Raw genomic sequence first — 22806 nt, forward strand, 5'->3', positions numbered from 1 at the left:
GAGGTCTTTAATCGGATTTCAGCTTGATGTTACCGACATCTGGCTTGGTCTGTGACGGCCTTAATCAGGTTTTGATGTACCTCTACCTACACGTGATCTGATGTTCTGACGGAGGGGTGGGGGTAGTTTACCTTGACCTAAAGCAAGTGCGCTGTCACAACCGAAATCTGAAGTGGTATGTCATGACCTAGGCCGAGTCTTGACATAGGTACATGTCAAAGACGGACAGGGAATGACGAAAGCTGGGTGTTTACATCGCTCGTGGGTTAGGTCAGCTTTGCCGCTCAATAGTTGTGCAATAATAGAAGATTGTATGATGTTCAGCTCATATTTGGGTCCTTGTGGCTGCCAGCAACAAGCGGTGATTATTCGAGCGTGACGCTGTCACTGGGGAATCAGCCGTCGTGTATGGAGTTGTATTGCAGTTCACCCTTTCACCCCAGCAGCTCACCCACTCACCCCCCCTGCAGCTTGCTGCTGTACGGCTTGCGACACATGCTGCGGCCTACATTTGTTACTTCTCGCAGACTTTTTGCACGCCGAAGATACAACAACAACGGGGGTTGATCTACCTCTGGTGCCATGCTCCTTTCGTCATGTGCATCACATGAACAAACACATTGACATCAATGCCGTGCGATATGCTGAGCTAGGCCATGTTGTGGGCATGGAACCTGCTCGTATGCCGCTCGTGATGCACGACGCGGACAGCGGCAGTCGCCTCTGATTTTACTGCTTACTTTCATGTCTGTATTGCCATGTCCATTTCTTAGCACCCTCTTCTTTGTGATCCTTGTTTCTGACCCTCACTCCACATGTTCGAAACTTTCTCCACGCATTCCATGGCTTTTCTCAAGTTGTTTCTACCTCAGGAGCATCTGTCATGATGTTGTCCACAGAACCGTCACGTGACTCTTGTCTCATTGCTTCGTAGTGATGCCACCCTTTGCTTCGTGTGTGTAGGTGTGTTGGGGATGAGGGGAGGTTGGGAGACTAGGATACTGTGTCTGTCCCGTTCGCTTTGTTGTTCTTGGTGTGTGGGGCTGGCGGGGAGGTAAGGGGTGGGTGTGGTTATTATTGCGTTGTGCGGCCTGGTCTCCCATTAAGGGAATTTCCCACTGCTAGTCTGACTGTGTGATCGGGTTTTGATTGGTTAGGGTTTAGTCAGTGCCGGGAATGAAATGTTTCATTTTAGTAAAAGGAGTTCCGGTGTGTGACTGCACTGTAAACAATCTCGACTGAGATGTTGCGCGTACGTGCGCGCTCGCACACACACTGCTGGGGTTTGTATTTACATGATCGGCCAGCGGATGAACGAACTGACCAGAACAGTCGCCACAAATTGCAGCACAGTGGCCCCAGATACAAAAGGTACTCGGAGGCTGTGAATAAAGCGGTCAGTACCCCCCCCCCAAAAAAAAAAAAAAAACTGGTCCAGATCCCAAATAGGAATGTTTGTAGGCAAACCATGGTTCCGGTGACTTGGCCTCGCTTTATGTGACCCAGAATTGTGTGGTTGTTGTCAGTCTCACAAACAGTCCTTGGAGCACTGCTATGCCGTGCTGGACCCACTTTCTTACCTTGTCGCTTTTTTTTTCTTTTTCTTTTTCTTTTTTTTTTTTTTGTGGTACTTTTGAAGGCAGATAGCTCGCTCAAAGGTAAGTTTGAAAAGTCCACCCTCCAACAAACTGCTGGTGGATACTGCCTCGGCGTCAGGACCCCCGTACAGAGGCACAAAGCCAGCTCGTGATTGATTCCAACTATGCAATGGCTTACCTGACTCCTGTCAATGTTGTGGAAAGTAAGACCAAGAGGTACAATCGCAGGTTCCGAAATTGGATGTCCAAAACCTTACTCCCTCCCCACACGCACACCGCCAACGACTACCTGTACCGCCACGTGTAGAGAGGCAGTTCTCGTGTACCTCCTGCGGTACTGAGCTTTACTCCGCATCCCCGAGCCCACACTCGCATACCTCCGCCATCCCACACGCTGGTCTGAGCCAGTGTCATGGTGCATTCCCCGACCCCCGCGACTCCATCTCCACCACACACACCATCTGGGCTCCAAATAGCTGTGGTCAGTGGTCATGTTTCATAGCTCCTGCCAGTTGACTAGCCTACCTGTATAGGCACCGGATATATTTTTTAAAATCGTCTTTGTGTTTGTATGTGTGAGAGGGGGAGAGATTTGTATGTGTGAGAGAGAGAGACTATCATTTGTGTGGAGAATTGATGCTGAAATTTGATCAGAAATCACGATAGAACTCAAATTCTGCATGTTTCTTCTTCTGCGCCGTGGAACATCGTGCGGGCTCCGCCTCCGTGTTCTTGAACCTGTGGCACTTGGCACGCGCCGCACGTCACTGCTGTCAGAGTGCAGGTGACCCCAAAACGCTACCCGCAGCTCGGTGGTGCCCCCCATTGACGCCAGCTGGACCTGCGGCCTCCACAGCCACACAACACTGCTGTAGAGAGGTTTCTGATCGTACTTACCATGTAAACCCACCCGATCATCAACACAAATACTCCAACTCACATTCGGTTGGGAAAACGACCGACGGTTTTGAGAGGGTCGGGGGTTGGTTGAAGGTTCCGACCTTGTGTTGTATGACGGACAATCCCAGATAAACTGATTTTTTTTTCCCCCCGAAACGAGGATCTAGTTTAATCCTTGATTGTGAGAAGTGTTTGGCAGTCATCTACCGACTTTTAACGATGTTACGTACTCGCCGCCCCTCGGGCCTCGCCAGGCTGAGAGACGTGTGTGTGGCTGCGAGTGAAGTCGGTTCTCACGCTGCCAGGCGCTGTGTGTGTGTGGCTCACCGGCCTCGTGGCTGCTATTCTGGGCCGTCGTCAGCAGCAAGGACCCACGCACGTGGCTGCCGGCCAATCGCGTGCCGCGTGTGAGGTCCGCACATGCGCACACGTCGCTGACGTAGGAAGAGGGGCGGGAATATCAACAGCGTACAGCGTTAACGACTTTTTTTTTGTCACGCCTTTCATATATATCTATATACGTGCATGTTTTCCTCCACTTGTTACCGGCAGATAAACGTTCGGTCGTAGTAAACTCTCGACAAACGCCTCTCAGCTCTCGCCGACAGCAGACAAAAGAGTTTCGCTGTTGATGTCGCTCCCCCGACCTCGTGACAAGGTCCGTCTTGGTAGTGACGACGCCAGTGACTGGAAATGAGTAATGGTACTAGTCGGCTTGTTGTGAACAACTAGACCGTCATTACGTGAGTAAGTGGGGAGGGGGACACTCACGGGCTGCTGTGACAGCAACAACTCGTGTGAGATAAGGTTCGTACAGGTGCACCGACTACTGCTCACCTCAAGACGACGGAGTTGGGGAGGATGTCCACCCCCCAGCTGGAGTGTCGCGTTCTAGAACATGGAATTAAGCTGGGAATCAGGTGCCGCCAAGTCAAACCGCTGGGGGAGAGGACCAACTGCGATACCAGTCTAGGTAACTACCAGCACTTTCCTCGTTTTATTTCTGCTTCCGTCTTGTCGGGTGGGTTGCATCATACACGTTTGGCAAAGTGTTTGTCGACTAATCACTGTTCACCATCACATGTCGCACAACAGGATGGCCTCTCCTAACACTGGGAATTACCAGCCTTCCGCCTTCAGTTCTTTCCCCACTTAGCCACTCATTTCTGTCCTCTCTCCCTCTGTGTGTGTGAAAGAGAGAGACTTGTTCTTCACTAGCGCCAGTGAATGAGTCTGGGCTGTCAAGGCTGTCACTGTGCCAGCCGCCGGTGGGTTGTGTAGTGGGTGTGCTGTGGTGTTTCCCCACTTAATTCACTGTTCCTCGTGCCCAGTGTAGCCTTGTTAGAGACGTCAGAGGCGCTCCACCCGAGTAACACAATGTCGGGTGGTGCACGCGGGGGTGTGAAAGGCCGCCCTTTGACAGGCGTCGTGCTCCTATTATCACAGGCGCCGCTGACATCAGTTCTCACATCAACATCTAAGGTGTGATATGGCGCTGCCTGGCACATTCCCCGCCCCCTCTCTTCCACACACACGTGTTCATTGTGTTGATGTTGGCCTGCATCCGCGGTAGTGACTGGAGGCGTCGTCATGTCCGTGCTCATTGCGTTTGTGGTCATCTGTCATCGTATCTATAGTCATTGTGTCTGTAGACATCTAGTCACGGAGCCTGTCGCGTCTTGTCATCACTTTGTACTCAATCTGCGGGGAGGGGTAAGATGATGGGGTTACGTACCTAGCGCTGAATGCCGATCTAGTGATTGGGGTAGGAGGGGATGCTATGTCAGTGACGGCGTCAACTGGTGAACTACCCAGTTAGTGATGGAGTGAGTGAGGGGAGGAGGATGTAGACTACTGTCATAAAGACTTGGTGGGGGTGGGCGAGAAGTTTAGGTGGCGAGAGCAAGTTGCTGGCCACCTGCCAGAAGCAGTTGCTCCACGCGGGGATAAACTCCATCGACGTTATCGGGCCAACCTCGGCCATGAAGGTCGAGCGGCGAGTTGCATGTGGCCCGGCCCTCCACAGCGCCAGGGCACTGGGTCACTGGCAAGCGGCAGGCCGTGGACCACTGACCTGTCGCCACCTTGGACGAGATGACTTTTTATATTGGAGGACAGGAGTAGGGGAGTCAGCAGAAACACTACAAGAGAGCCAGCACCAGTGCAGAAAGGGCGGGGCGGGGAGGGGTGAGTTGGGCCAAGGGTCGGCGTCGGGTGATCTGATTGCGGCACAAGTGCGCATGGCACCCGATGACGTCAGGTGACCTGGTTAGGGTGAGGTCAGACGTAGACGTGATCGGCAATGTTTTTGTCGAGATGTTACACCACAGACCAGTGTGCACGCGGATCAGTTCTGTCTGAGATCAGAGGTCACAGATGACAACTCGGAGATTTGGAGGAGAAAGTGGAAATGTGGGGAGGGGAATGGAATTTTTAAAATACACCATCAGACGCGAAGACAGTATTAAATAATTTTAGTGTTTATATAAGGAAAAGGATGTGTGGCAAATCCGGCCTTGAAGGCTGTAACTTGTGTTTGAGCGATGGTGGCTGTCCGAGACGGGATGGGGGGTCTAGTGTGCATTTCAGCGCGTGCGGGTAGCTGAGTACAAAGATGACCTAGAAATCCTGATGGCATCACCACTGCTGTACCATCTCCGCCCTTGGCAGTCGGTGCTGTCGGGCGCTTACGTCAGCAGACTGGAAATAATGCTTGGAGAAGACGACAGCGGCCACTGTATTGACAAGAGCCAGAGAAGCGACGTCAGCGAAAAGGCGTCAGATGCGGAGCCGGCTTCAGCGCACGTTCGTCACGTGGGCACCTGCAGCCACCCTGATACCCAACCCCCTCCCCCTGCTTTCCCAAACGGCGGGCGTGACGCAAGCTGTGTGTCGGAATGAAGTGCTAATCGATGTGGGGAGCGACAACGGCGTGCGCCGCTCCAGTGCGGTGCCAGATCAACACTTGCGTCACACTTGCAGTCGCCAGAGACATCGCACGCACCTCCAGCAACTACCACTGCAGACTGGGGAATGGTGTGTGTGGGGTGGGGTGGGGGAATCAACTATGCCGGCTGCCTTTGTCGTCTGGCCATTTACCCGCAGGACAGGGGTGGGGGAACTGTACTGAAGGACGTGTCTCTCTGGTCGGCACTATTTAGCTGCTAGCTTCACTGCTCAGTAACACCAAGTCACCTAATGTCTTGCTCATCTTATTTCCTTTCAATTCTCTACGCTCTCCATATTCTGATGCCAGTAACATCAATTGTATCAAGGATTTAGACAAATATTGTCCTTTATACACAGGATTTCATCTTCTTGGATTCATTTCTGAAGAATCTTTTAGAACTGAAGTAGTGTTGGCCAATAGCTGTGTGCTACTTGATGTTGTCCCTGCGGTCAGAACTTGTTTTCCCTGTTAGTATTCTCTTTGGATAAGGAATTTTTTTCCCACAAAAGGTATTTCTTAACCAAATGTCAAATGTTTGATAAGTTGTGTGTGAAGATTATAGAATATCAGTTTGGGGCAAATATTTGGGACATTACAGCTTTTTGTGAACATAATAATAAGATCTAGCAAACTCCAACTCTGTCAATATGATGGGACTTGGGACCTTCAGAGCTTTGATGTTGCCACACTTTACATGGTTAAGATCATCCTTTAGGAGTGTTCTTGCCAGATTAATCAACCCAGGGTGCTGACAAGCCAGATGCAGTCTTAAATGCCACTAATAGACTGTCATCTTTCATCGGTGCACAGAGCACTGTCATCTGCATACACATGTGTACTGCCTTGGGCTGTCATACACTGAAAACAATCCATGTCAGAGGGGCACACAGACCCCTGTGAATGCCATGTAGCTCTGTCCACTACACATAGACTGACAGAGTTGTGGCCTCAGGTAGTCACGCTGGAAGAGAAACCATGAGGCACTGGCCTGTTCTTTTAAAATACCAGAAAATCTTTCTGACAGGAATGATCTCTGGAACCTGAAAAGCATGCTGAAAAGTAGGCAGTGAGCAGAGGCTGGACTGCTGCGTACAGCCATGATCAACAAGAAGAAAGGTCATGTTTTCTTCCAGGGTACTTTGTTACGTGTGCTGTGCCATCAGAACCTTCAGAGTGTTGTTACAAGCAGCACCAACACCAGCTTCCTCCTACAGCTTATCTGCATCTCCATGCAAGTGTGTGTGCATGCGCACCTGGGGAAGAGGGTGCTTTTTGTTTAGAAGTTTTTGAAAATCTCCGGCAGAGCCTGCATCATCAAACCTCTCATTACAGTAGGAGAGAGATTACTACTATCTGTAGTCTAATAGTCATTCAGTCACAGTACTGCAGAAGGTCTAGTGAATGTGGGTGAAAAATGTGGCGACATAAAGATGAGGACACTGAAAGAGCTTTTTAAGGTTTTCTTATACCTGAATCTAATGAACCTTCTCACCCCCAATGTGTCACTAGGTTGGCTGTACCACAACAGTGCAAAGGTCAAAGGGAAGGGTGAGCACGAGCAGCGAGCCATTCACTGTCTGACCAAGTCAGTGGAGCTCGACACCAACAACGGCCAGACATGGTACATGCTAGGCAGGTGAGTTGTACTAGCTTATGGTAAGCTTTCTGTATATCAATCAAAGTTTGAGATACTTGAACCTGCTGTACATATAGTTAATACATGTATGAAAAACACGACCACCATCACCATAGAGCTGTGGGCAGGAGGAAGGAAACTCACTGTTTTTGATGGATAAGCAGGTTGGGGGATGATACTCTCAAAAGAGAGTTTGATTCTGTTACACAGACTAACAAGAAATAGCAGGGCAGCTGATGTTGACCAGTTGAACTTGTGTGCCTTTAATATTTTTAAATGGAAAAAGCTTCGTGATAAAATTGTGGACATAGAAAATTAGATATGCAATAATTCACTTTTAGAACATTTTATACTGCACAAGGCATTTGAAAACATCCCCAAACAATTTTGAAGGTTGAAAAGAAGGGAAATAATGCATGAACGATAGACAAGTGTAGCTGTACTATGACTAATGAGTGAAGAGACTAGTGTGAGTATAGCTGTACTGTGACTAGCGAGTGGTAACTATGAGGTGTTTTGCTCTTAAACAGGTGCTACTCTAGTCAAGGCAAAGTACACGATGCCTTTGTATCATACCGTCAGTCTATTGACAAGTCTGAGGCTAATGCTGATACCTGGTGCTCCATAGGGTCAGTGAGACATCTTTCACTTTTTGTGTGTGTGTGTTGATGTGGAGTGGGCAGTGGTGGAGGTAATACTAAGAAAATAGTTGCTATGCAGTATATGTGTTTGTGGTCTTTTTTTTTTGGGTGGGGGGGGGGGGAGTGATCAACATATTGATACCCATTGGTTCATTGACATAAAGTCAATCAAAATGCAGAAAAAGGTTCAGATTAAAAAATAATCATTTTTCATTTGTCAGCAATGTATGTACAATAATCTGTACATTGATTGTATTAGACTTGCTGTTGTAGATAAGTACAATGAACAGCAGTATGTGCAAAGGATCCTCACTGTCTTTCTACAGAGTGCTGTATCAGCAGCAGAATCAGCCTATGGATGCGCTGCAGGCCTACATCTGCGCTGTGCAGCTGGACAAGAGCCACACAGCCGCATGGACTGACCTGGCTATCCTGTACGAGTCCTGTGACCAGCCCAGTGATGCCTTGGCCTGCTACCTCCATGCTACACATAACAAGGACGATGTGAATGCCAATGTAGCAGCCAAGATCAAGTTCCTTCAGCAGAACCTCAACAACATCCCCATGCAGAACCTTCACAACAAGTGAGTCTTCCTAAGTGTTTGACCTAATAAAGTCTTCCTCTAGATGTTACCTTGAGGAGAAGCATTTAAATGTTCTCAGTTTCGTTAAACTAATTAAGTATTTTGGACTGTATTTTGTTGTATATCATGCACACAATAATCAGAAAAAACATCTTGAAAAGTACACCTTGAAATTTTAGTAAATTTAGTTTATTTACCTCTGCCAGTACAGAAAAAACTGTGAAAATGTGTTGTTTGGGCTTAATGTTTCATTTTAAAGGGGTCCTTTAATAATCCCGGAGCCGCTGTTTCTGAAATCCTAGAAAGTCAAAGAAGGAAGAAGAGACAAACTGCGAAAAACTAAATTAATTTGTTTGAATATTACAGGCCAAGAACACTACCCAGCATAGAAGAGGCCTGGCGTCTGCCCATTCCTGCTGAACTTACATCACGGCAAAACACAAGTGCTCCAGCACAGGTACAGTACAGCTTGATGTTTTTTCTTGAATCTCAGTAAGATCTTTTCTCTGCGTACCCTCTTTACTTTGCTCTGTGCTCTTCTAGCTAGCATTGATGTGAGCCTTTGAGTAGCTTCTCTGTCAAAGAGAGAGCTGAGTTTCCAGAAGATTAGCTAGTTGAAATAAAATTGCGTGTGTCTCTAGTAAACTCAGTAACAGTTTCACAAGTACTATCGAGGCAGTGAGAAGTGTCAGCACTAGTGACAAGATAAACATTAAGTTGGCACAAGTTAACAGGGGTTAGTGATATAAGTGAAATAAGAGGCTGCTTAGATAATTTTCCATGTATTGTGTGAAAAGTGCACATTTTAATCTTCTCACCTGAGATGGAGTCAATAAGCAGTTGCAAAGAGCAGAGCTCAGCTGACCTGTTTTACCAGATGTCATATGTGACATTCTATAAGATTGTAGATTGGCAGGACACAGTCATTTGTCAACATTCTGTTCATTTAAAGACCTACCAATTGGTGACATGCTTTCTTAAAGAAAAAATAGTAGTTGCGATTGTATGACAGCTTTGGTGATGTTTTCAGAATGGCAGCAGCAGTAGCAGTATCTCAGTGCCAGGGTCTATCGGGCAGTCAGGGACAGGCTCACTCTTCACAGAGACTTCTCCCTCAGAGCCAAAGAAGAAAATTCGCAAACGAGTAAGCTGTGTTTCACGTGGAGAAGCAAGAGAGAAGAGCATGTTGGGGGTGACAGTGCAAGAAAGTGCATGAATAAACACACCTGACCATACTGAAATGTTTCTTACCTGTTTCACAGGCATCTGGTAAAGAATCGACAGAGGTGTTGACACTGCCACCCCAGCAGGCACCAGCACCTCAGTCCCTGACACCTCAGCAAATGCAACTTCTCCAATACTTGCTGTCCAACAAAGTGAGTTTCTTGACAAAGTACACCTTGAAATTTCAGCAAATTTATTTGCTTGTGCCAGTACCTCCAAAGACCAGTCTTTTGACAGCTAGGACATACAGTATTGCAACACTGTAATATGGTCACTGTAGTCATAGTCACAGCATCATTGATAAGCCATGCTTGTTGCCATAATTGGAAAGATAAAAGTCAGTAAAAGTCTCCTGGCTGCTGTAACCATTGGCATCTTAAGTTTCACTTACCTGAAACTTGCAGGCAAACCTCAACCAGCAGCAACAGCAGTTGCTGCGCCAGTTGCAGCAGCAGTTTGCAGTGTATCAGCAACACACACAGAGACAGCAACAGCAGCAGCAGGTATGTTTCATTTGTCTCAAGTGATGGTTGGTCAGAACTGTGAGTTGAATTTTTTTTTCAAACTGTTATAAATTTGTGAATTATAAGACAATGGCTTTCTTTGTTGTGATTCACATGTAATGTACCACTTTATTAATAGAAGTGTATATATACCAAATGCTTTTGCAAATCTTCTGTTTCTACAAGACTTGAACAATTAAGACATACTTTGCTTCCTTTCTTGGTCTCAGTATTTAGAAATTACTTTTCTTTATCTTATCCTGTTATGTCAACATTGCAAGTTTAAGGTCCTATACTATTGGCATTGCAAGTTAAGGTCCTGGCCAGATCTTCTGTTGCCATAGTCTTTCTTCCTTTTCACTATTCTTTCATTGCTCCACACTTTATCTTCATGTAGTAGATTCTGATTTCTGTTGCTTTTTATTTGTAGAAATCATTTTTAATAAGCTTATTTGTTACGTGTGGTATGTAGGGAGGAAGTCTGCCATCTGCACCACATTCTCAGTCTTCAGTTACTTCTGTTAACCAAGGTAGGCTGCACCTCATTGGTCAGACAGAACAAGATAAATGTTTGCATACATGTGTGTATTTGAAAGAGAGAGAGGTCTGTGCGTGTACACACCTGTCTGCTGATGCATTGGTAGCTTTTATTAACATACATTTCTCTTCAATCATTTAAGTGCTTTGAGGTTAGGTATTAATATGTTTCTGTTTTAATGTTTGCATACATTTATAATTACGATGATTCAGCAGTCAGGTTTCCTTGTTCTAATGCAGGTATCGGCCACTCATCAGACGTACCTGCAGTCAGAGGACAACCTGCACCGCACTCACAAGCCAGCAGTGTGAGTGGCACCTACCCCCACCACATTCCACCAGCCACCACCACCACTGCCTCAGCTGCCAGTTATTACCCCCCTCCTCCAGCCTACTCAGGTAGCAATACATCATCAGCACTGGGAGGTAGTGAGGCTGCAGTGAAGCGTCCGTTTGTGGGTGGTGATGAACTGAGTGCCTACCTGGCACAGCATGAGGCTTACCTGGCTGAGGACATGCGCAGCCACATGCGCAGTCAGCTATGTACATGGGGGGCTGCATGCATGGGCCGAACAGCCACTGGTCAGCAGTGCAGTGGCGCCACTCCTATGAAGGTACCTAAACTTACTGTAGGTCAGGGAACACCCTCTTCCACTGCCTCTTCTTCATTACATTCCTCTTCCTCTGTTGCCTTGGCAACAGCTCATGGAACATCTCAGGTTTTGCCCTCTGCAATGGCTCACCATGCCAAAAGTGGCAGCACCTCATCGTCATCAAGTGTGGGCATTGGTGGCAGCAAATCTATGACTTTGTCCTCTGTGTGGCCAGATTCTGGCCCTACTCCTGTGTACACTGTGGCTAAAACACGAGAGTGCGGCCTTGTCTTGAAGCGCAGTCACATACCCCCTGTCTCTGATTCATCATCATCTTCATCCTCAACACCCACAACCACTGGCCCTGTGGCATCCACTTCAACCTCAACTACATCTGCAGGTCCCTTGGACTGTGAGCTTGCTCACGAATGCAGCAGCAAACACCAAGAGGCCAAGGCAAAGCGACCAAGAGAACTCAGCATCAAAATGATGGCCCAGGAGATTCTGGATGCATCAAAAGGACTTGGTAAGCTTATTTGCATTAGCCTGTCTTCAGATCGCATGTGGAAGGCTTTTTTTAAGACCTCATCTTTTGAAATTTAGTCTCAACAAAAGATTTATCATTTTAAACAAGGTCAGTTGTTTAAATTTCTTTCATATGCATTAACACTGATATACTTTGCTATTATAGGAGAGGAAAAAATATTAACCACTGTTTTCTGTGTAAAAATGGAGAATCACACAGCAATTCTAAATCCTTTGTCAATAACTTTTTTTTTCCTGTACTGTGAGGCAGAAGTCAAAGATCATGATTTAAAAAATTGATGTGATTTTTTGTTTAAGGTCTTCTGCACAAAAATACCATCAGCATGTTGGGGGATAACCTTCCACCACCTTTTCCTCCAAGTCCACCACATCCACCCTTATCTAAAGATAGCCTCAATCCCCCTACTCCCAGTGTTTATGTAAGTATTTAGCTTCATACTGCACTCTGCTATCCCTTCTGAATCCTCCTGACTATAGACCCCTAGTCTATAGTGAGGGACAATCTTTTTTATTCACTAGCCTAGGTGGCCTTACAGCTCAGCAACGATATGTAAAAATGGTGGTAGTTGAGGGCTGCTAACAATCCTATCAGCAATCTAAATATTATTTAAGCCTTATCTATGGTTGTGCATATGACAGCAGCCATGGTAGTGAGAGGCTTCTTTTATTTATACTGCTATAATAGATATAAAAATAAACAAACATGGTACTCTATATAAGGATATATATTGTGTGGCCCAGGGACTTAAATTTAGTTTACAGAGCATTGTGTAAAGATCATTTAAGGTGTCTAAAAGTAAGTTGTTTTATTAATTTTGTGTGTGTGTGTGGTTTAGCTGGAGAGCAAGAAAGATGCATTTTCTGCTGAACTTCAGCAGTTCTGCCACTCGCAGCCTGTTGTTGTTATTCGGGGCATGGCCGCAGCTCTCAAGCTAGGTAAGCCATTCATCCTGTGCCTGCTTGCAGTCAGTTTACTTGTCAGTAGTAATCTTTCTGGAAAGTAAATGGTTAAAAAATAAAACAATGAACATAATGTTTGAACAACTACAGGATGTTTATTTCAAATTGTGGAAAAGGAAAAGTTTCACAGAAATTTTCAGAATTTATAAACAATGGCTTGATATAATATTGATGCTGGTGTTTGTTTATTTGCCAATTCTCTGGTATAGATGAACGGGAAATATGTAGGCTAAAGCTATGACACTATTGTTAACTTTGTGTGCACTCAAAAAGTCATCTGTTGACTATAATATAGAAACAGAGATGAAAGCTAAAAATAACACTCCAGTGATCATACACTGATCCCAACGCAGAATCAGCTAAAATTAACACTTTGATGTTTCAGACCTTGGCCTCTTTTCTACAAAAACTTTGGTGGAGGCCAACCCTGATCATGAAGTGGAGGTCAGGACACAGGTAAGGAATGAAAAAAAAATGGAAAATTTATGTTTACCAGAATGTTTCATTGTTGTACAAAATGAGATGCATTAATTACTAGTTTCTTGAATTGGAGTTTCATTTTTTTTTTCTTATGGTTTTTCAGAAACAGCAGGCACCAGACGAAAACCTTGACAACAATGGCCGTCCACAGTGGCCATGTTTTAGTAGTCGTGGAAAAAGTTCCGTTACCAGATATGCTCAGTATCAAGCCACATCTTTTCAAGAGAGTCTTAAGGTATGCTATTGTGGATACTGGACTACCTCCCTGTTACATCAGTTCGGCCACTTACTAAAGTTGCAACTAAAGAAAGTAATTTTCCCTGATATGTATCTTAGTCAGTTTTTGTAAAATATAAGTTACCAGAAACAGTACAACTGTTGGTTACACAGCTCCTGAAAATATAAACTTCTGTGAAAAATATTTCTGCAAAATTGACATGGAAGACATAAAAATTTCTCTTGTAACGTAACTTTTCTTTTTGTAAAACACTTAGATTTCAGTTCTTGGCATCAATAAACATTGTAGGGACAATCCATAGTCCAGAGAAGTAATAGATAAGCTTTGAATGCTTGATATGCTCTGAAATTATGTTGCACATAAGAACAGCATCATGCAGTGAGCCTGACACTGTAGAAACGAACTAGAGGAAAGAATCTGGTTTTCACCTCTATACATATGTGCAGGAGGAACAGGAGAAAGCCAGGGGCAATCAGAAGCCTGAGAAAGAGTCTGACAGCGATTCCAATTCCTCTAACACTTCAAAAAGGTGAGTTGTTTTCAAGAAAGATTACAATCCTTCTTACCAGAGATACAGTGGGCTTACTAATATGACATAATTGTCAATAGTGGAAATGAGAAGTTTTTTTGTTTTTTTTTTTTTATTTGAGGGGTGAATGCATGCTTTCAAAAGGAATAGAAGTGATGTAAATAGACACAAGTAATTAGCATTGTGTGTGTGGGTTCTTCTTGTTCATAATTGCCTCTAGTGGAACATAGGGGTGCACGGGGGTTACTTTTGGAAAATAAGTGAAAAAGAATTTGAATAAGGGTGGAAAAGGTAAAATTTTTTAAAATCTGTTTTAACAAAAATTAACTTGTTGTGATAAAACCATAATCACTACTAACATGGGATCCCCAATCTTCGTTACAGAAAGAAGCCCAAGATGATCAGGTTTGGCACAAATGTGGATTTGTCAGACAACGATCGGTGGAAGAACCAACTGGCAGAACTGACTAAACTCCCAGCATTCACTCGCGTAGTGTCAGGCAGCAACATGCTAAGTCATGTGGGCCACAAGATCCTGGGCATGAACACTGTGCAGCTGTACATGAAAGTGCCAGGCTCTCGCACGCCAGGTAGCTCACATCTCTTCACTTGAAAAATAAATATCTGAAACAAAAGTGCTTGCTGAAATTCCAATATAATATAAAGATGAAAATTTTGTTTACTTTTTTCTTCCTGCATCATTATAAATTTAGTGACAATGTGTTGACAGGTCATCAGGAGAACAACAACTTTTGCTCTGTCAACATCAACATCGGACCAGGGGATTGCGAGTGGTTTGCTGTGCCTGATGCTTACTGGGGAATCATTGATAATCTGTGCGAAAAGTGAGAGCTGCTGCATTTCTCAGTCTCAAACAACTTCTCTCTGTGTTCACACCATGTCTGTCCTCTCACAGCATGTCCCAGTTGCACTGTTTCTCTCTTACTCAAGCTGTTTTTTTCCAATTAACTGGTTTTTTTTTTTTTTTCAAAATGAAAGCTTGGAAATAGTAGTATATATTGGATGTGATCAGCTTGGATTATTGAATGTTGGTTAGATGCTGTGTAAATACTCCAGTCACCCTTGTAAAATGTTTAATCAAGGCCAAGCTTCTTGTATAATCAAGTCTACTTTGTGTCTAGGAATGGTGTTGACTATTTGACTGGTTCTTGGTGGCCGGTGCTGGAGGACTTGTATGAACACAACGTGCCAGTGTATCGTTTCATCCAAAAGCCAGGTGACCTGGTGTGGATCGGTGCTGGCACAGTTCACTGGGTGCAGGCTATTGTAAGTAGTTTGTTTTGGGGTTTGTTTTTTTTTAAAAAAAAGGCACTAACCTTTGTTCAGTAACTTGTGTTTGCTTAATATTGTAATTGTTGGTGTTTTGTGATCGAAAATAATATTGAATGCAAATTCTCTTGATAAGTTGCAATGTCATGTTAATAATGAGTGTAAATAGCTGTTTAATGTTAAATATTTTACTAAGTTTGAATGTAAAAAGTGAACTAGACTTCAAGCCAAGACTTGCAAGAATAGCTTGTCAAGCTGAAAGTCTGATTTTTTTGGTACTGTCTTTAATTAGCCACCTGTGTAAAATACACATTGAACCTTGATAGATAACATGAAAGACTGAATGTTGGTGAAAATTTTGCAAGAAGCAGGGATGACCTGAATTGTAAATGTCCTGTACTTGTGCAGGGCTGGTGCAATAACATAGCCTGGAATGTGGGGCCCTTGACTTACAACCAGTACAAGCTAGCCATTGAACGTTATGAGTGGAACAAGCTCAAGGTGTACAAATCTATTGTTCCTATGGTGCACTTGTCTTGGAACATTGCCAGAAATATACGCATCAGTGACTCAATGTTGTATGATCAGATCAAGTGAGTATGACAGAACTTTGGTCATCCAAGAAATAGGATTTGTTTTGGCATGCTAACTTCATTTATTTATCCCTATCTTCTCTAGTATCAGATACTATGATCATGTACAAAACAGTCCAGATGATGATCCTTCACAAACTTTGGACCTAGGTGATACATAAGGCGTCCTCTAAAAACTTCCATTTTTGTCTGTCAGCGGAGTGTTAGAGATCCATTGGGGGCTGACAAAAAGTTTGTCTAGAATAGCTAATATCAGTTAACTTGCCCTTCCTTTAGCACTGACAGAAAGTTTTCTTCACAGGTTTGTTCTGATGAGATCATTACGTCAGATCCGCATGACCCTTGACCTTGTGGAGGATCTAGGAAAGGAGATCAAGTTTCAGGGTCGTGTGGAGAATGAAGATGCATACTACTGTGAAGACTGTGAGGTGAGAGTCCTCCTATTTTAACTAAAAGAGAATGTGGCGTTGACAATCAGTAAATTGCCTTGGTATTCACTAAATTCATTTAGTTACAAAAAAAAAGATACAAATAAAGTATCAATACTGGGACTAATCAAAATTAAAAATTTGTAAAAATCAAGTTAGAAAAAAGGATAAATGTGTACAACATGCATGCATAATACTAATACAGAATACAGTATGCATGTACAGCATTGTCAGTGGTCATAAAGAGATGTGAATGGACTGACCTGCTCCCATATCAGCAGTGTAGACATTGACATCTAAATGTTTGTGATGATGAGGGGATTTATAGATAGGTCAGATGGCAAATCATTATTATATGTTGCTGTCCCATCAGAGAAAAAAGCTGTCAGAAATATTTAAATTTATTTACATTTTATTTACAGATGGAAACCTTCTGCTTGATGTTTCTGAAGAGAAAAGATGAACAGTTTTTGGTATTTTGTCAAAACTGCGCCTTGAAGATGTCCGGCAAGCTTGACAATTTTATTGTATTGATGCAGTACAAGTTGTCAGAGCTGATTGATCTCTATGATAACTTCATTATGTACCAGGTGCGTACTGCATGATGATCCCTAACCTACTGATCACTTCAGCACGAGCATGTATACACAGGAACATTTTTGCTAGTATATTTTTGTAGTGACATTGAGTGACAGCTATAATGGCTGATATCTAATCCATTTTTTTTTCATAAACATGCAGTAAAGAGCAGAACCAATGAAATAGCAAACACTATAATGTGATCAAGATACAAAAGCAGCAAGTAGCAGAAAACTGCTATTGGATCAGAGAAATATTTAAGAGCTTTTGTGCAGGTCTAGGGGTATGAAGGGTACATTGATGATAAAGAAATGCATGTTGATATATTCCACACACACAATTATGGAAAACTGATGATGTTGCAGCCTCAACCTCACAGTTACCTCCTCAGTTCATGATGTCAATCTGTCAAGCATGCCTTTGTGACACGGGACCACTGGAGGTGGTCTCCCCTGTCAGCTGACCAGCTGACCTTTGCAAAGTGAAGGGATATCAGCATTTACAGCAGACATGGAGGAGCACATCCTTTACCCTGATCATGCTCATTCTCACAGCCTGGACACTTGTTTGCTTTTCATTTGTGCAGTTAGTACACTGGAGTTATTTACACAGACTGTCAAAAGTCAAAAGTCGGTGAAGATATTGTTAGACTTGGTGTGATATTTTGGTCAGCGCCTTCATATGGCAGACAAACACAGCATTCACTGCAAAAACATTTGTTTGCTACTCTGAAGAACTGTGCCTGTAGACTTTAACCTTAATTATTTGATTTGAGAATATTTCTGTGGTCTCAGATCAGGGCAAAGTTCCAATCAAACTTCATTCCAATGTGATATTGCGAGTCATCAGCACATATATAATATAAGTGTGATATGCGACTTATTCCATCAGCATATATCTGTTAAAACTATGGCAGCTTCTACCTCCACCAGCTGAAGAGATGCTCACTTGTTTTACCACCAGCAGAAAGTGGACCGTTTCTGCATTTGTGTCTTAAATGGTCAGCTTCCAATGTCATCAGGAACAAACTGCTTAATTTTATCTTCAGTATTTTCATCTGTTGCCTTCACCAACATTTACAGTTTCCATCAGGTGAAGAATGTGGCTTACGGTACCCAAAGATTCAACTGTACACCTTGGCGTCAGCTCAATGCCTTGAGTCACCTTGCCAGCAGAATAATAAGCCAAACTCTGCCTTACATCGATGCAGCCACCGAATTAACATCAGCACTGAAGAAGAAATGGCATCATCCAGTCGCTGTATTATTTATTGTCATTCATGTCGACAAGTTTGTCACTGTGAACCTCACAAGCTACAGCATCATGCTTAACGATGTGCAGCAACGCATGGCCAGTACTGGCGCATCTATGCAACGGGACATAACTGCCAATATCATCGCATTTTAAAAAAATTTTTGGATTTTATTTTGTGCCGCTGTTGGCCAGTGAAGATCGTAAACATCATGAACATTATCACATACCATTGTAATGAATGTACCAGGGGTCAGGACGAAATCATGGAGTGTTTGATTCTCTGCCTCAGATTCTGAATTTAGTGAAGATATTTAAAGCCACTTAGATTATTTTCAGTTTTATCAATGGTGAAATGGCAGCAATAAAAAGGGTTTTTTCTCCCCTCTTATATAGGGGGGAAAGAGATTTACTCTGCAGACAATTTCTTTTTTTCAATACCCTGCTCGTGAGAAGAGAGGTGGAGAGAGTAAGTCAACTGAAAATCAAGAGATATGAAACTAAAAGAAAAACCACACAAAAGACCATGTTGATTTTTTGTGCCTCTTTATCTGAAAAGTGTTTGGATCCAGGGTGTAGTGCATGTAATTTTCTCTTCTGTCTCATGGCAGCCATAAAATTAACTTATTGGATAATCACAACCATTTCATCCTTTACATCATATCTTTAAAAAACTATTAATTCTTTTTCCTTCCCCCTTGCAGGTTTGCACTTGTAAGTTAAATGGTAATCTGTATATGCTTGACTTTGGAAAACAAAATGTGCATTTTCACTCTTCTTTTGTGGTACAGACTTGGTTTCAACTCTGACTGTGATTTCAAAAGCATGATATCAATAAACTAAAAGTGTATGTCAGGAATCAGGTGACAGTGTGATTAGAATGGAAGGGGTTTTCAAGCAAACCAGATGTAGTGGGTGGGGGGAGCCTGTCACCTTGGTGAAGATATGTGTAACAAAAGAAGGATCAGAGTTCAGCGCAAAATGGCTCAAGGCTCTAGTTTAGGTCTTTGAAAACCCACCTCATTTAACATCGAAACAATTTATGATTGTATGTTTCATGTGAAAATTTTCTATTTATAGACAGTAATAAAGACTGATGTAAAACAATGTTTTCAAATTAGTACAATGTTTTTACATTTTTGATACTGAATGTTGGACTGAACTGCTAAAGACACTTTTTTTCAGTGTCTTCACACTCACTGTTTTGTCACTGTGAAAGATAGTCACCAAGGCATGGCATAAACCCACAAGAGTTTGTATCTAGCCTTGCAGACTCAAATAGAACTATTTTCCTACAAGAAGAAAAGGATTTAGTAGCTAGTTTGTGACATTGATGATTGCCAGTTTGGTACTTTTTTTATGGTGACACAAATACTGGAAGTACCTGTGTGTGTTGCTCCTGACTGGAAAAGACATCATCAGATAATTGTCGCCAGAGTTTTAGCAGGTTCATGGGTGTGTTTAGTCTTCAGTGGTTCAGAAGGTAAATTTGTGATCTGATTTTGTATCAACAATAACTAAAAATTACAGAGCACATAATCATGCCTATATGAGGATGCTGTGAGCACTTGACACAAAGCCTAGCTAGTTCTGTTAGAAGGAATGGAAAGGGGGCAAATGAGGCTGATTTCATCAAGTATGCTATGCCTAGGAGTAGTGCTCATGGAAAAAGTATTTATAATGCACAATTAAAATGTTACTCATCTGTGTGGTGAGTTGCATTTATCTCTGTAGATGTCATCCAACTTTGTTGTCAACCTCATTTGTATTAAGACGTGTAAGATTTCTACCATAGTGTATCGGGTCCATGACCCAATGCAGGTGCTATGTTACTCTTGGTGCCCTGTGGTTCCGGCTGTGACATGACAGAAAATAGTTTAGGTTTTGGTTCCAAGGAGTCAGCAAACTGGTTAAAATGATAATGTGATAACAGATGGTGAAATGATGCCTGTGATGGGAGTAATACTCATGAGTTTGACAATACTTGTGAGCTGTTAGGCTGTTCTCCTCATGCACACAGCCCCAGGTCTTGTTCATGAAGATAAGCTAGCTGTATGGAACATAAGCTTGAGTCTTAATCATACAGACATTGACAACTAGAGTACACAGAACATAGAGCTTGGGTAAAGAAACGGAGAGCCTTGGTATTGATCATAAAAAAAAGGAGGCAAGAGTTGGAAATCAGGAATGGACTTTAACAATCTCACTTGGCAGATGAAAGTCCTACAGGTGGAACTTGATAATCTTGCATGATGTCCCAAAGATGGCTGAGAGTTGTTCCCTTCTACTGGCTGGATGAAGAAAAAGTTTGTTGAAATCTGTGGGCTTACAATCTCCACATTTTGGCCAGGCCAGGCTCGTTGCTGTGGACCTCTTCATATTTCGAAAGCCATTATGTTAAGGATTTCTTGGCTGTCACCATAGAGTAACTGGAAAGACATTATCTGTTGCTTGTCCAAACTGGAAATAGAAATTGTGGAAGTTTGTCAGTTTCTATTTATTTATCCCATCCCTTTTGTGGGACCCAGCATTGATTCTACATCAAGAAATTCCACGAAACTGATCTCAGTAAAACTGCTTTTCACTTGCTTCACGTGTCATCGTTTGTATTTCGTGTACCTGTAATAGGTTACTATATAAAGCTGTGGACTGTTAATTGAATCAAGCAATCTTGCTGTCATCATGTTGTAATTATTATAATCATGTGAACAGAGACATCACCTATGCTGATTATCTCATTTTTCCATATTCGGGACGTTTCATGATTAGAATATTTCAGCATAAAAATTGTCTAGATAACTTGAACTTATGATAAATAATCATTCAGCAAGGAGGAAGGACATTGACATAGCGCACAGTGATAATGCACACCAAACAAGGTTGTGGTGGAAGCAGAAAATGGTAGGTTGCTTTTGACAGCACACCGATGGAGTCTGTCTTCATAGCTTGCCTCTGTTCACAAAATGTTTTTTTTTTTTCCAGTGGGGAGGGAGTATTTGCTTTTCTTCCCCACTACTGATTACATAACTTGAATGTTTGTGTCTCTACTCTCTGATAACTGATCTTGTGCTGTTTGTTATTGGATGCATATTTTTGTTCCCATGTTTACTGACTCGTGTATATATGTATATATAACGTGTATATATGTGCAGTCTACTCTGTACCAAAGTGTTCTGTCATAGTGTGTGGAGTGTGTAGCATACCACTGTAGTTGGAAGAGCCGAGTTTTATGAAAGAAAACATTTAGAGAGTGATTAGCGTGTGTGTGGAGCAAGAGAAAGTTTAAATGTTCCGAGAGGAAGGTGGATGAATTGAAGAGGTTTTCAGATGAAAAAAAGGTACTTCCTTCATGGCTGCAGTAATAATAAAGTATATTTTATATTGTTTTGCGTAAAAGTCCTGAAGAACATAGCATCTTCTGGTGATGTCAGATGTCCACAGAGAACAGATTTGTTACAATGTTTGCAGTCATGTGGGTAAAAAGTTTATGTATTTGTTAAGAACATTACATGTTTGTTGTGGCTGCAGTACTGTTTGTGAATGGTAAATTGGCTCCGTTGTAGTCACTAGGGCTGCAGAAGAGGGGTGCGTGTGTGGAAGTGTGCAGAAACATACTAACTAGTTGGTATCGCAGGAGAGGTTCCCTAGAAGTCCCCTGCTAAGATTTTGTGGGTATGAACAGAAGAGGCAGTGACGCGATGTACATAGAGCCAAGTCTGGACCTGGGTCAACAGCCCATGGTTCCGTGATGTGAGCTTGGCTTCCCAGGCAGTGATGTGCTGTACATAATGCTTAGGTTTTGTGTGCACAGAATAGATCGATCTTTCATGTACCCTTGTATTTTGTCTTCTTTTTTTTTCCCCCTTGTATGCGAGTTATTTCCTCAGATCTACCTCTCTGCCAATAAAATTCATCCTTCGGTTATATCACTTTTGTTTAGTTTCTTTGTGCCGTGAGTCTTGTATGTACACAGAACCAGTACGTTTCACAGTCTGATTTTTTTTTTTTTTTTTTGCTTGTGAGAAAGTGATTTTTCTGTAATGATGCCTTATTTTATGTGTGTGTGTTTGCGTGGTTGATTTTTTTTTTTTTAAACAGAGAGCAGGGGGATTGAATAAAAATGAGGCTGTGTGGAGAAACCTGGCTCCAACATTTTACTTACAAGATGTATCACACAATTTTTTTAGTACAAAAGTTGAAGGAATATTAAGTTAAAACCTTGATGTTTTCTGTTTTTCTCAAGGGGATTGAATGGGGATTTTTTCTATAACTTGATTTGAGTATTGTTTTACTCGATGTTAATGTTTTATAAGTTTTGGTAATGTAAGATGGCAGGATTGAAATCTTGCTAAAATCCCTGTATTATGCTCTCAGATTTTTCAAGAAAAGATTATCTGACCCACAGTAGTGGAAGAGGTGATAGGTGATGGTAAATAATGAACCAATTTAAACGATTTTTGTATGGTGGATTGCCTGTAACCAATATTATGGCATGTTTTACTACCTGTGCCATCATTATATTGGCTCAGGTGATACTTTTTTCCCCAATGCCATTATTGCATTCAGTCACAGTGGTTTTTGTTTGTTTTTTGTGGGTAGGGGGGGTCAACATCATCTCTAAATCTTATTATTTTATGTGGTTAGGTTGTCGCCCTGACGAGATGTCCATTCTGTTGTGGCCAATAAAAATTTATCTTTCTCAGAACAAACCTTAGTTTTTTTTTTTAATTGATGAGCATATGTTTG

The 22806-nt window shown here is 42.7% G+C and overlaps 1 protein-coding gene across 5 annotated transcripts in view; it reads left to right on the forward strand.

Annotated features, from left to right (window-relative positions):
- The window catches only part of LOC112554796 (histone demethylase UTY-like), an 82902-nt gene extending 60133 nt beyond the window's left edge, over positions 1-22769 (forward strand). For 4 of the 5 annotated variants that reach the window (XM_025222837.1, XM_025222839.1, XM_025222838.1 and 1 more), the window contains 21 exons: positions 6958-7084; positions 7615-7713; positions 8052-8309; positions 8676-8766; positions 9340-9453; positions 9572-9685; positions 9938-10036; positions 10509-10566; positions 10814-11692; positions 12010-12131; positions 12549-12648; positions 13058-13128; positions 13256-13387; positions 13837-13919; positions 14304-14509; positions 14650-14764; positions 15062-15206; positions 15618-15802; positions 16104-16230; positions 16653-16820; positions 17175-22769. In XM_025222837.1, the coding sequence (XP_025078622.1) occupies positions 6958-7084; positions 7615-7713; positions 8052-8309; positions 8676-8766; positions 9340-9453; positions 9572-9685; positions 9938-10036; positions 10509-10566; positions 10814-11692; positions 12010-12131; positions 12549-12648; positions 13058-13128; positions 13256-13387; positions 13837-13919; positions 14304-14509; positions 14650-14764; positions 15062-15206; positions 15618-15802; positions 16104-16230; positions 16653-16820; positions 17175-17207 (3326 nt within the window). In that variant the 3' untranslated portion in view covers positions 17208-22769. Of the gene's footprint in view, positions 1-2977; positions 3472-6957; positions 7085-7614; positions 7714-8051; positions 8310-8675; positions 8767-9339; positions 9454-9571; positions 9686-9937; positions 10037-10508; positions 10567-10813; positions 11693-12009; positions 12132-12548; positions 12649-13057; positions 13129-13255; positions 13388-13836; positions 13920-14303; positions 14510-14649; positions 14765-15061; positions 15207-15617; positions 15803-16103; positions 16231-16652; positions 16821-17174 lie in introns of those variants that run through there. The other variant, XM_025222841.1, reaches the window with a different exon arrangement.
- The last annotated feature ends 37 nt before the right edge of the window (positions 22770-22806 follow it).

The sequence above is a fragment of the Pomacea canaliculata genome, linkage group LG14 (assembly GCF_003073045.1).
Source record: "Pomacea canaliculata isolate SZHN2017 linkage group LG14, ASM307304v1, whole genome shotgun sequence".
In the NCBI taxonomy this organism is placed as follows: Eukaryota; Metazoa; Mollusca; class Gastropoda; order Architaenioglossa; family Ampullariidae; genus Pomacea; species Pomacea canaliculata.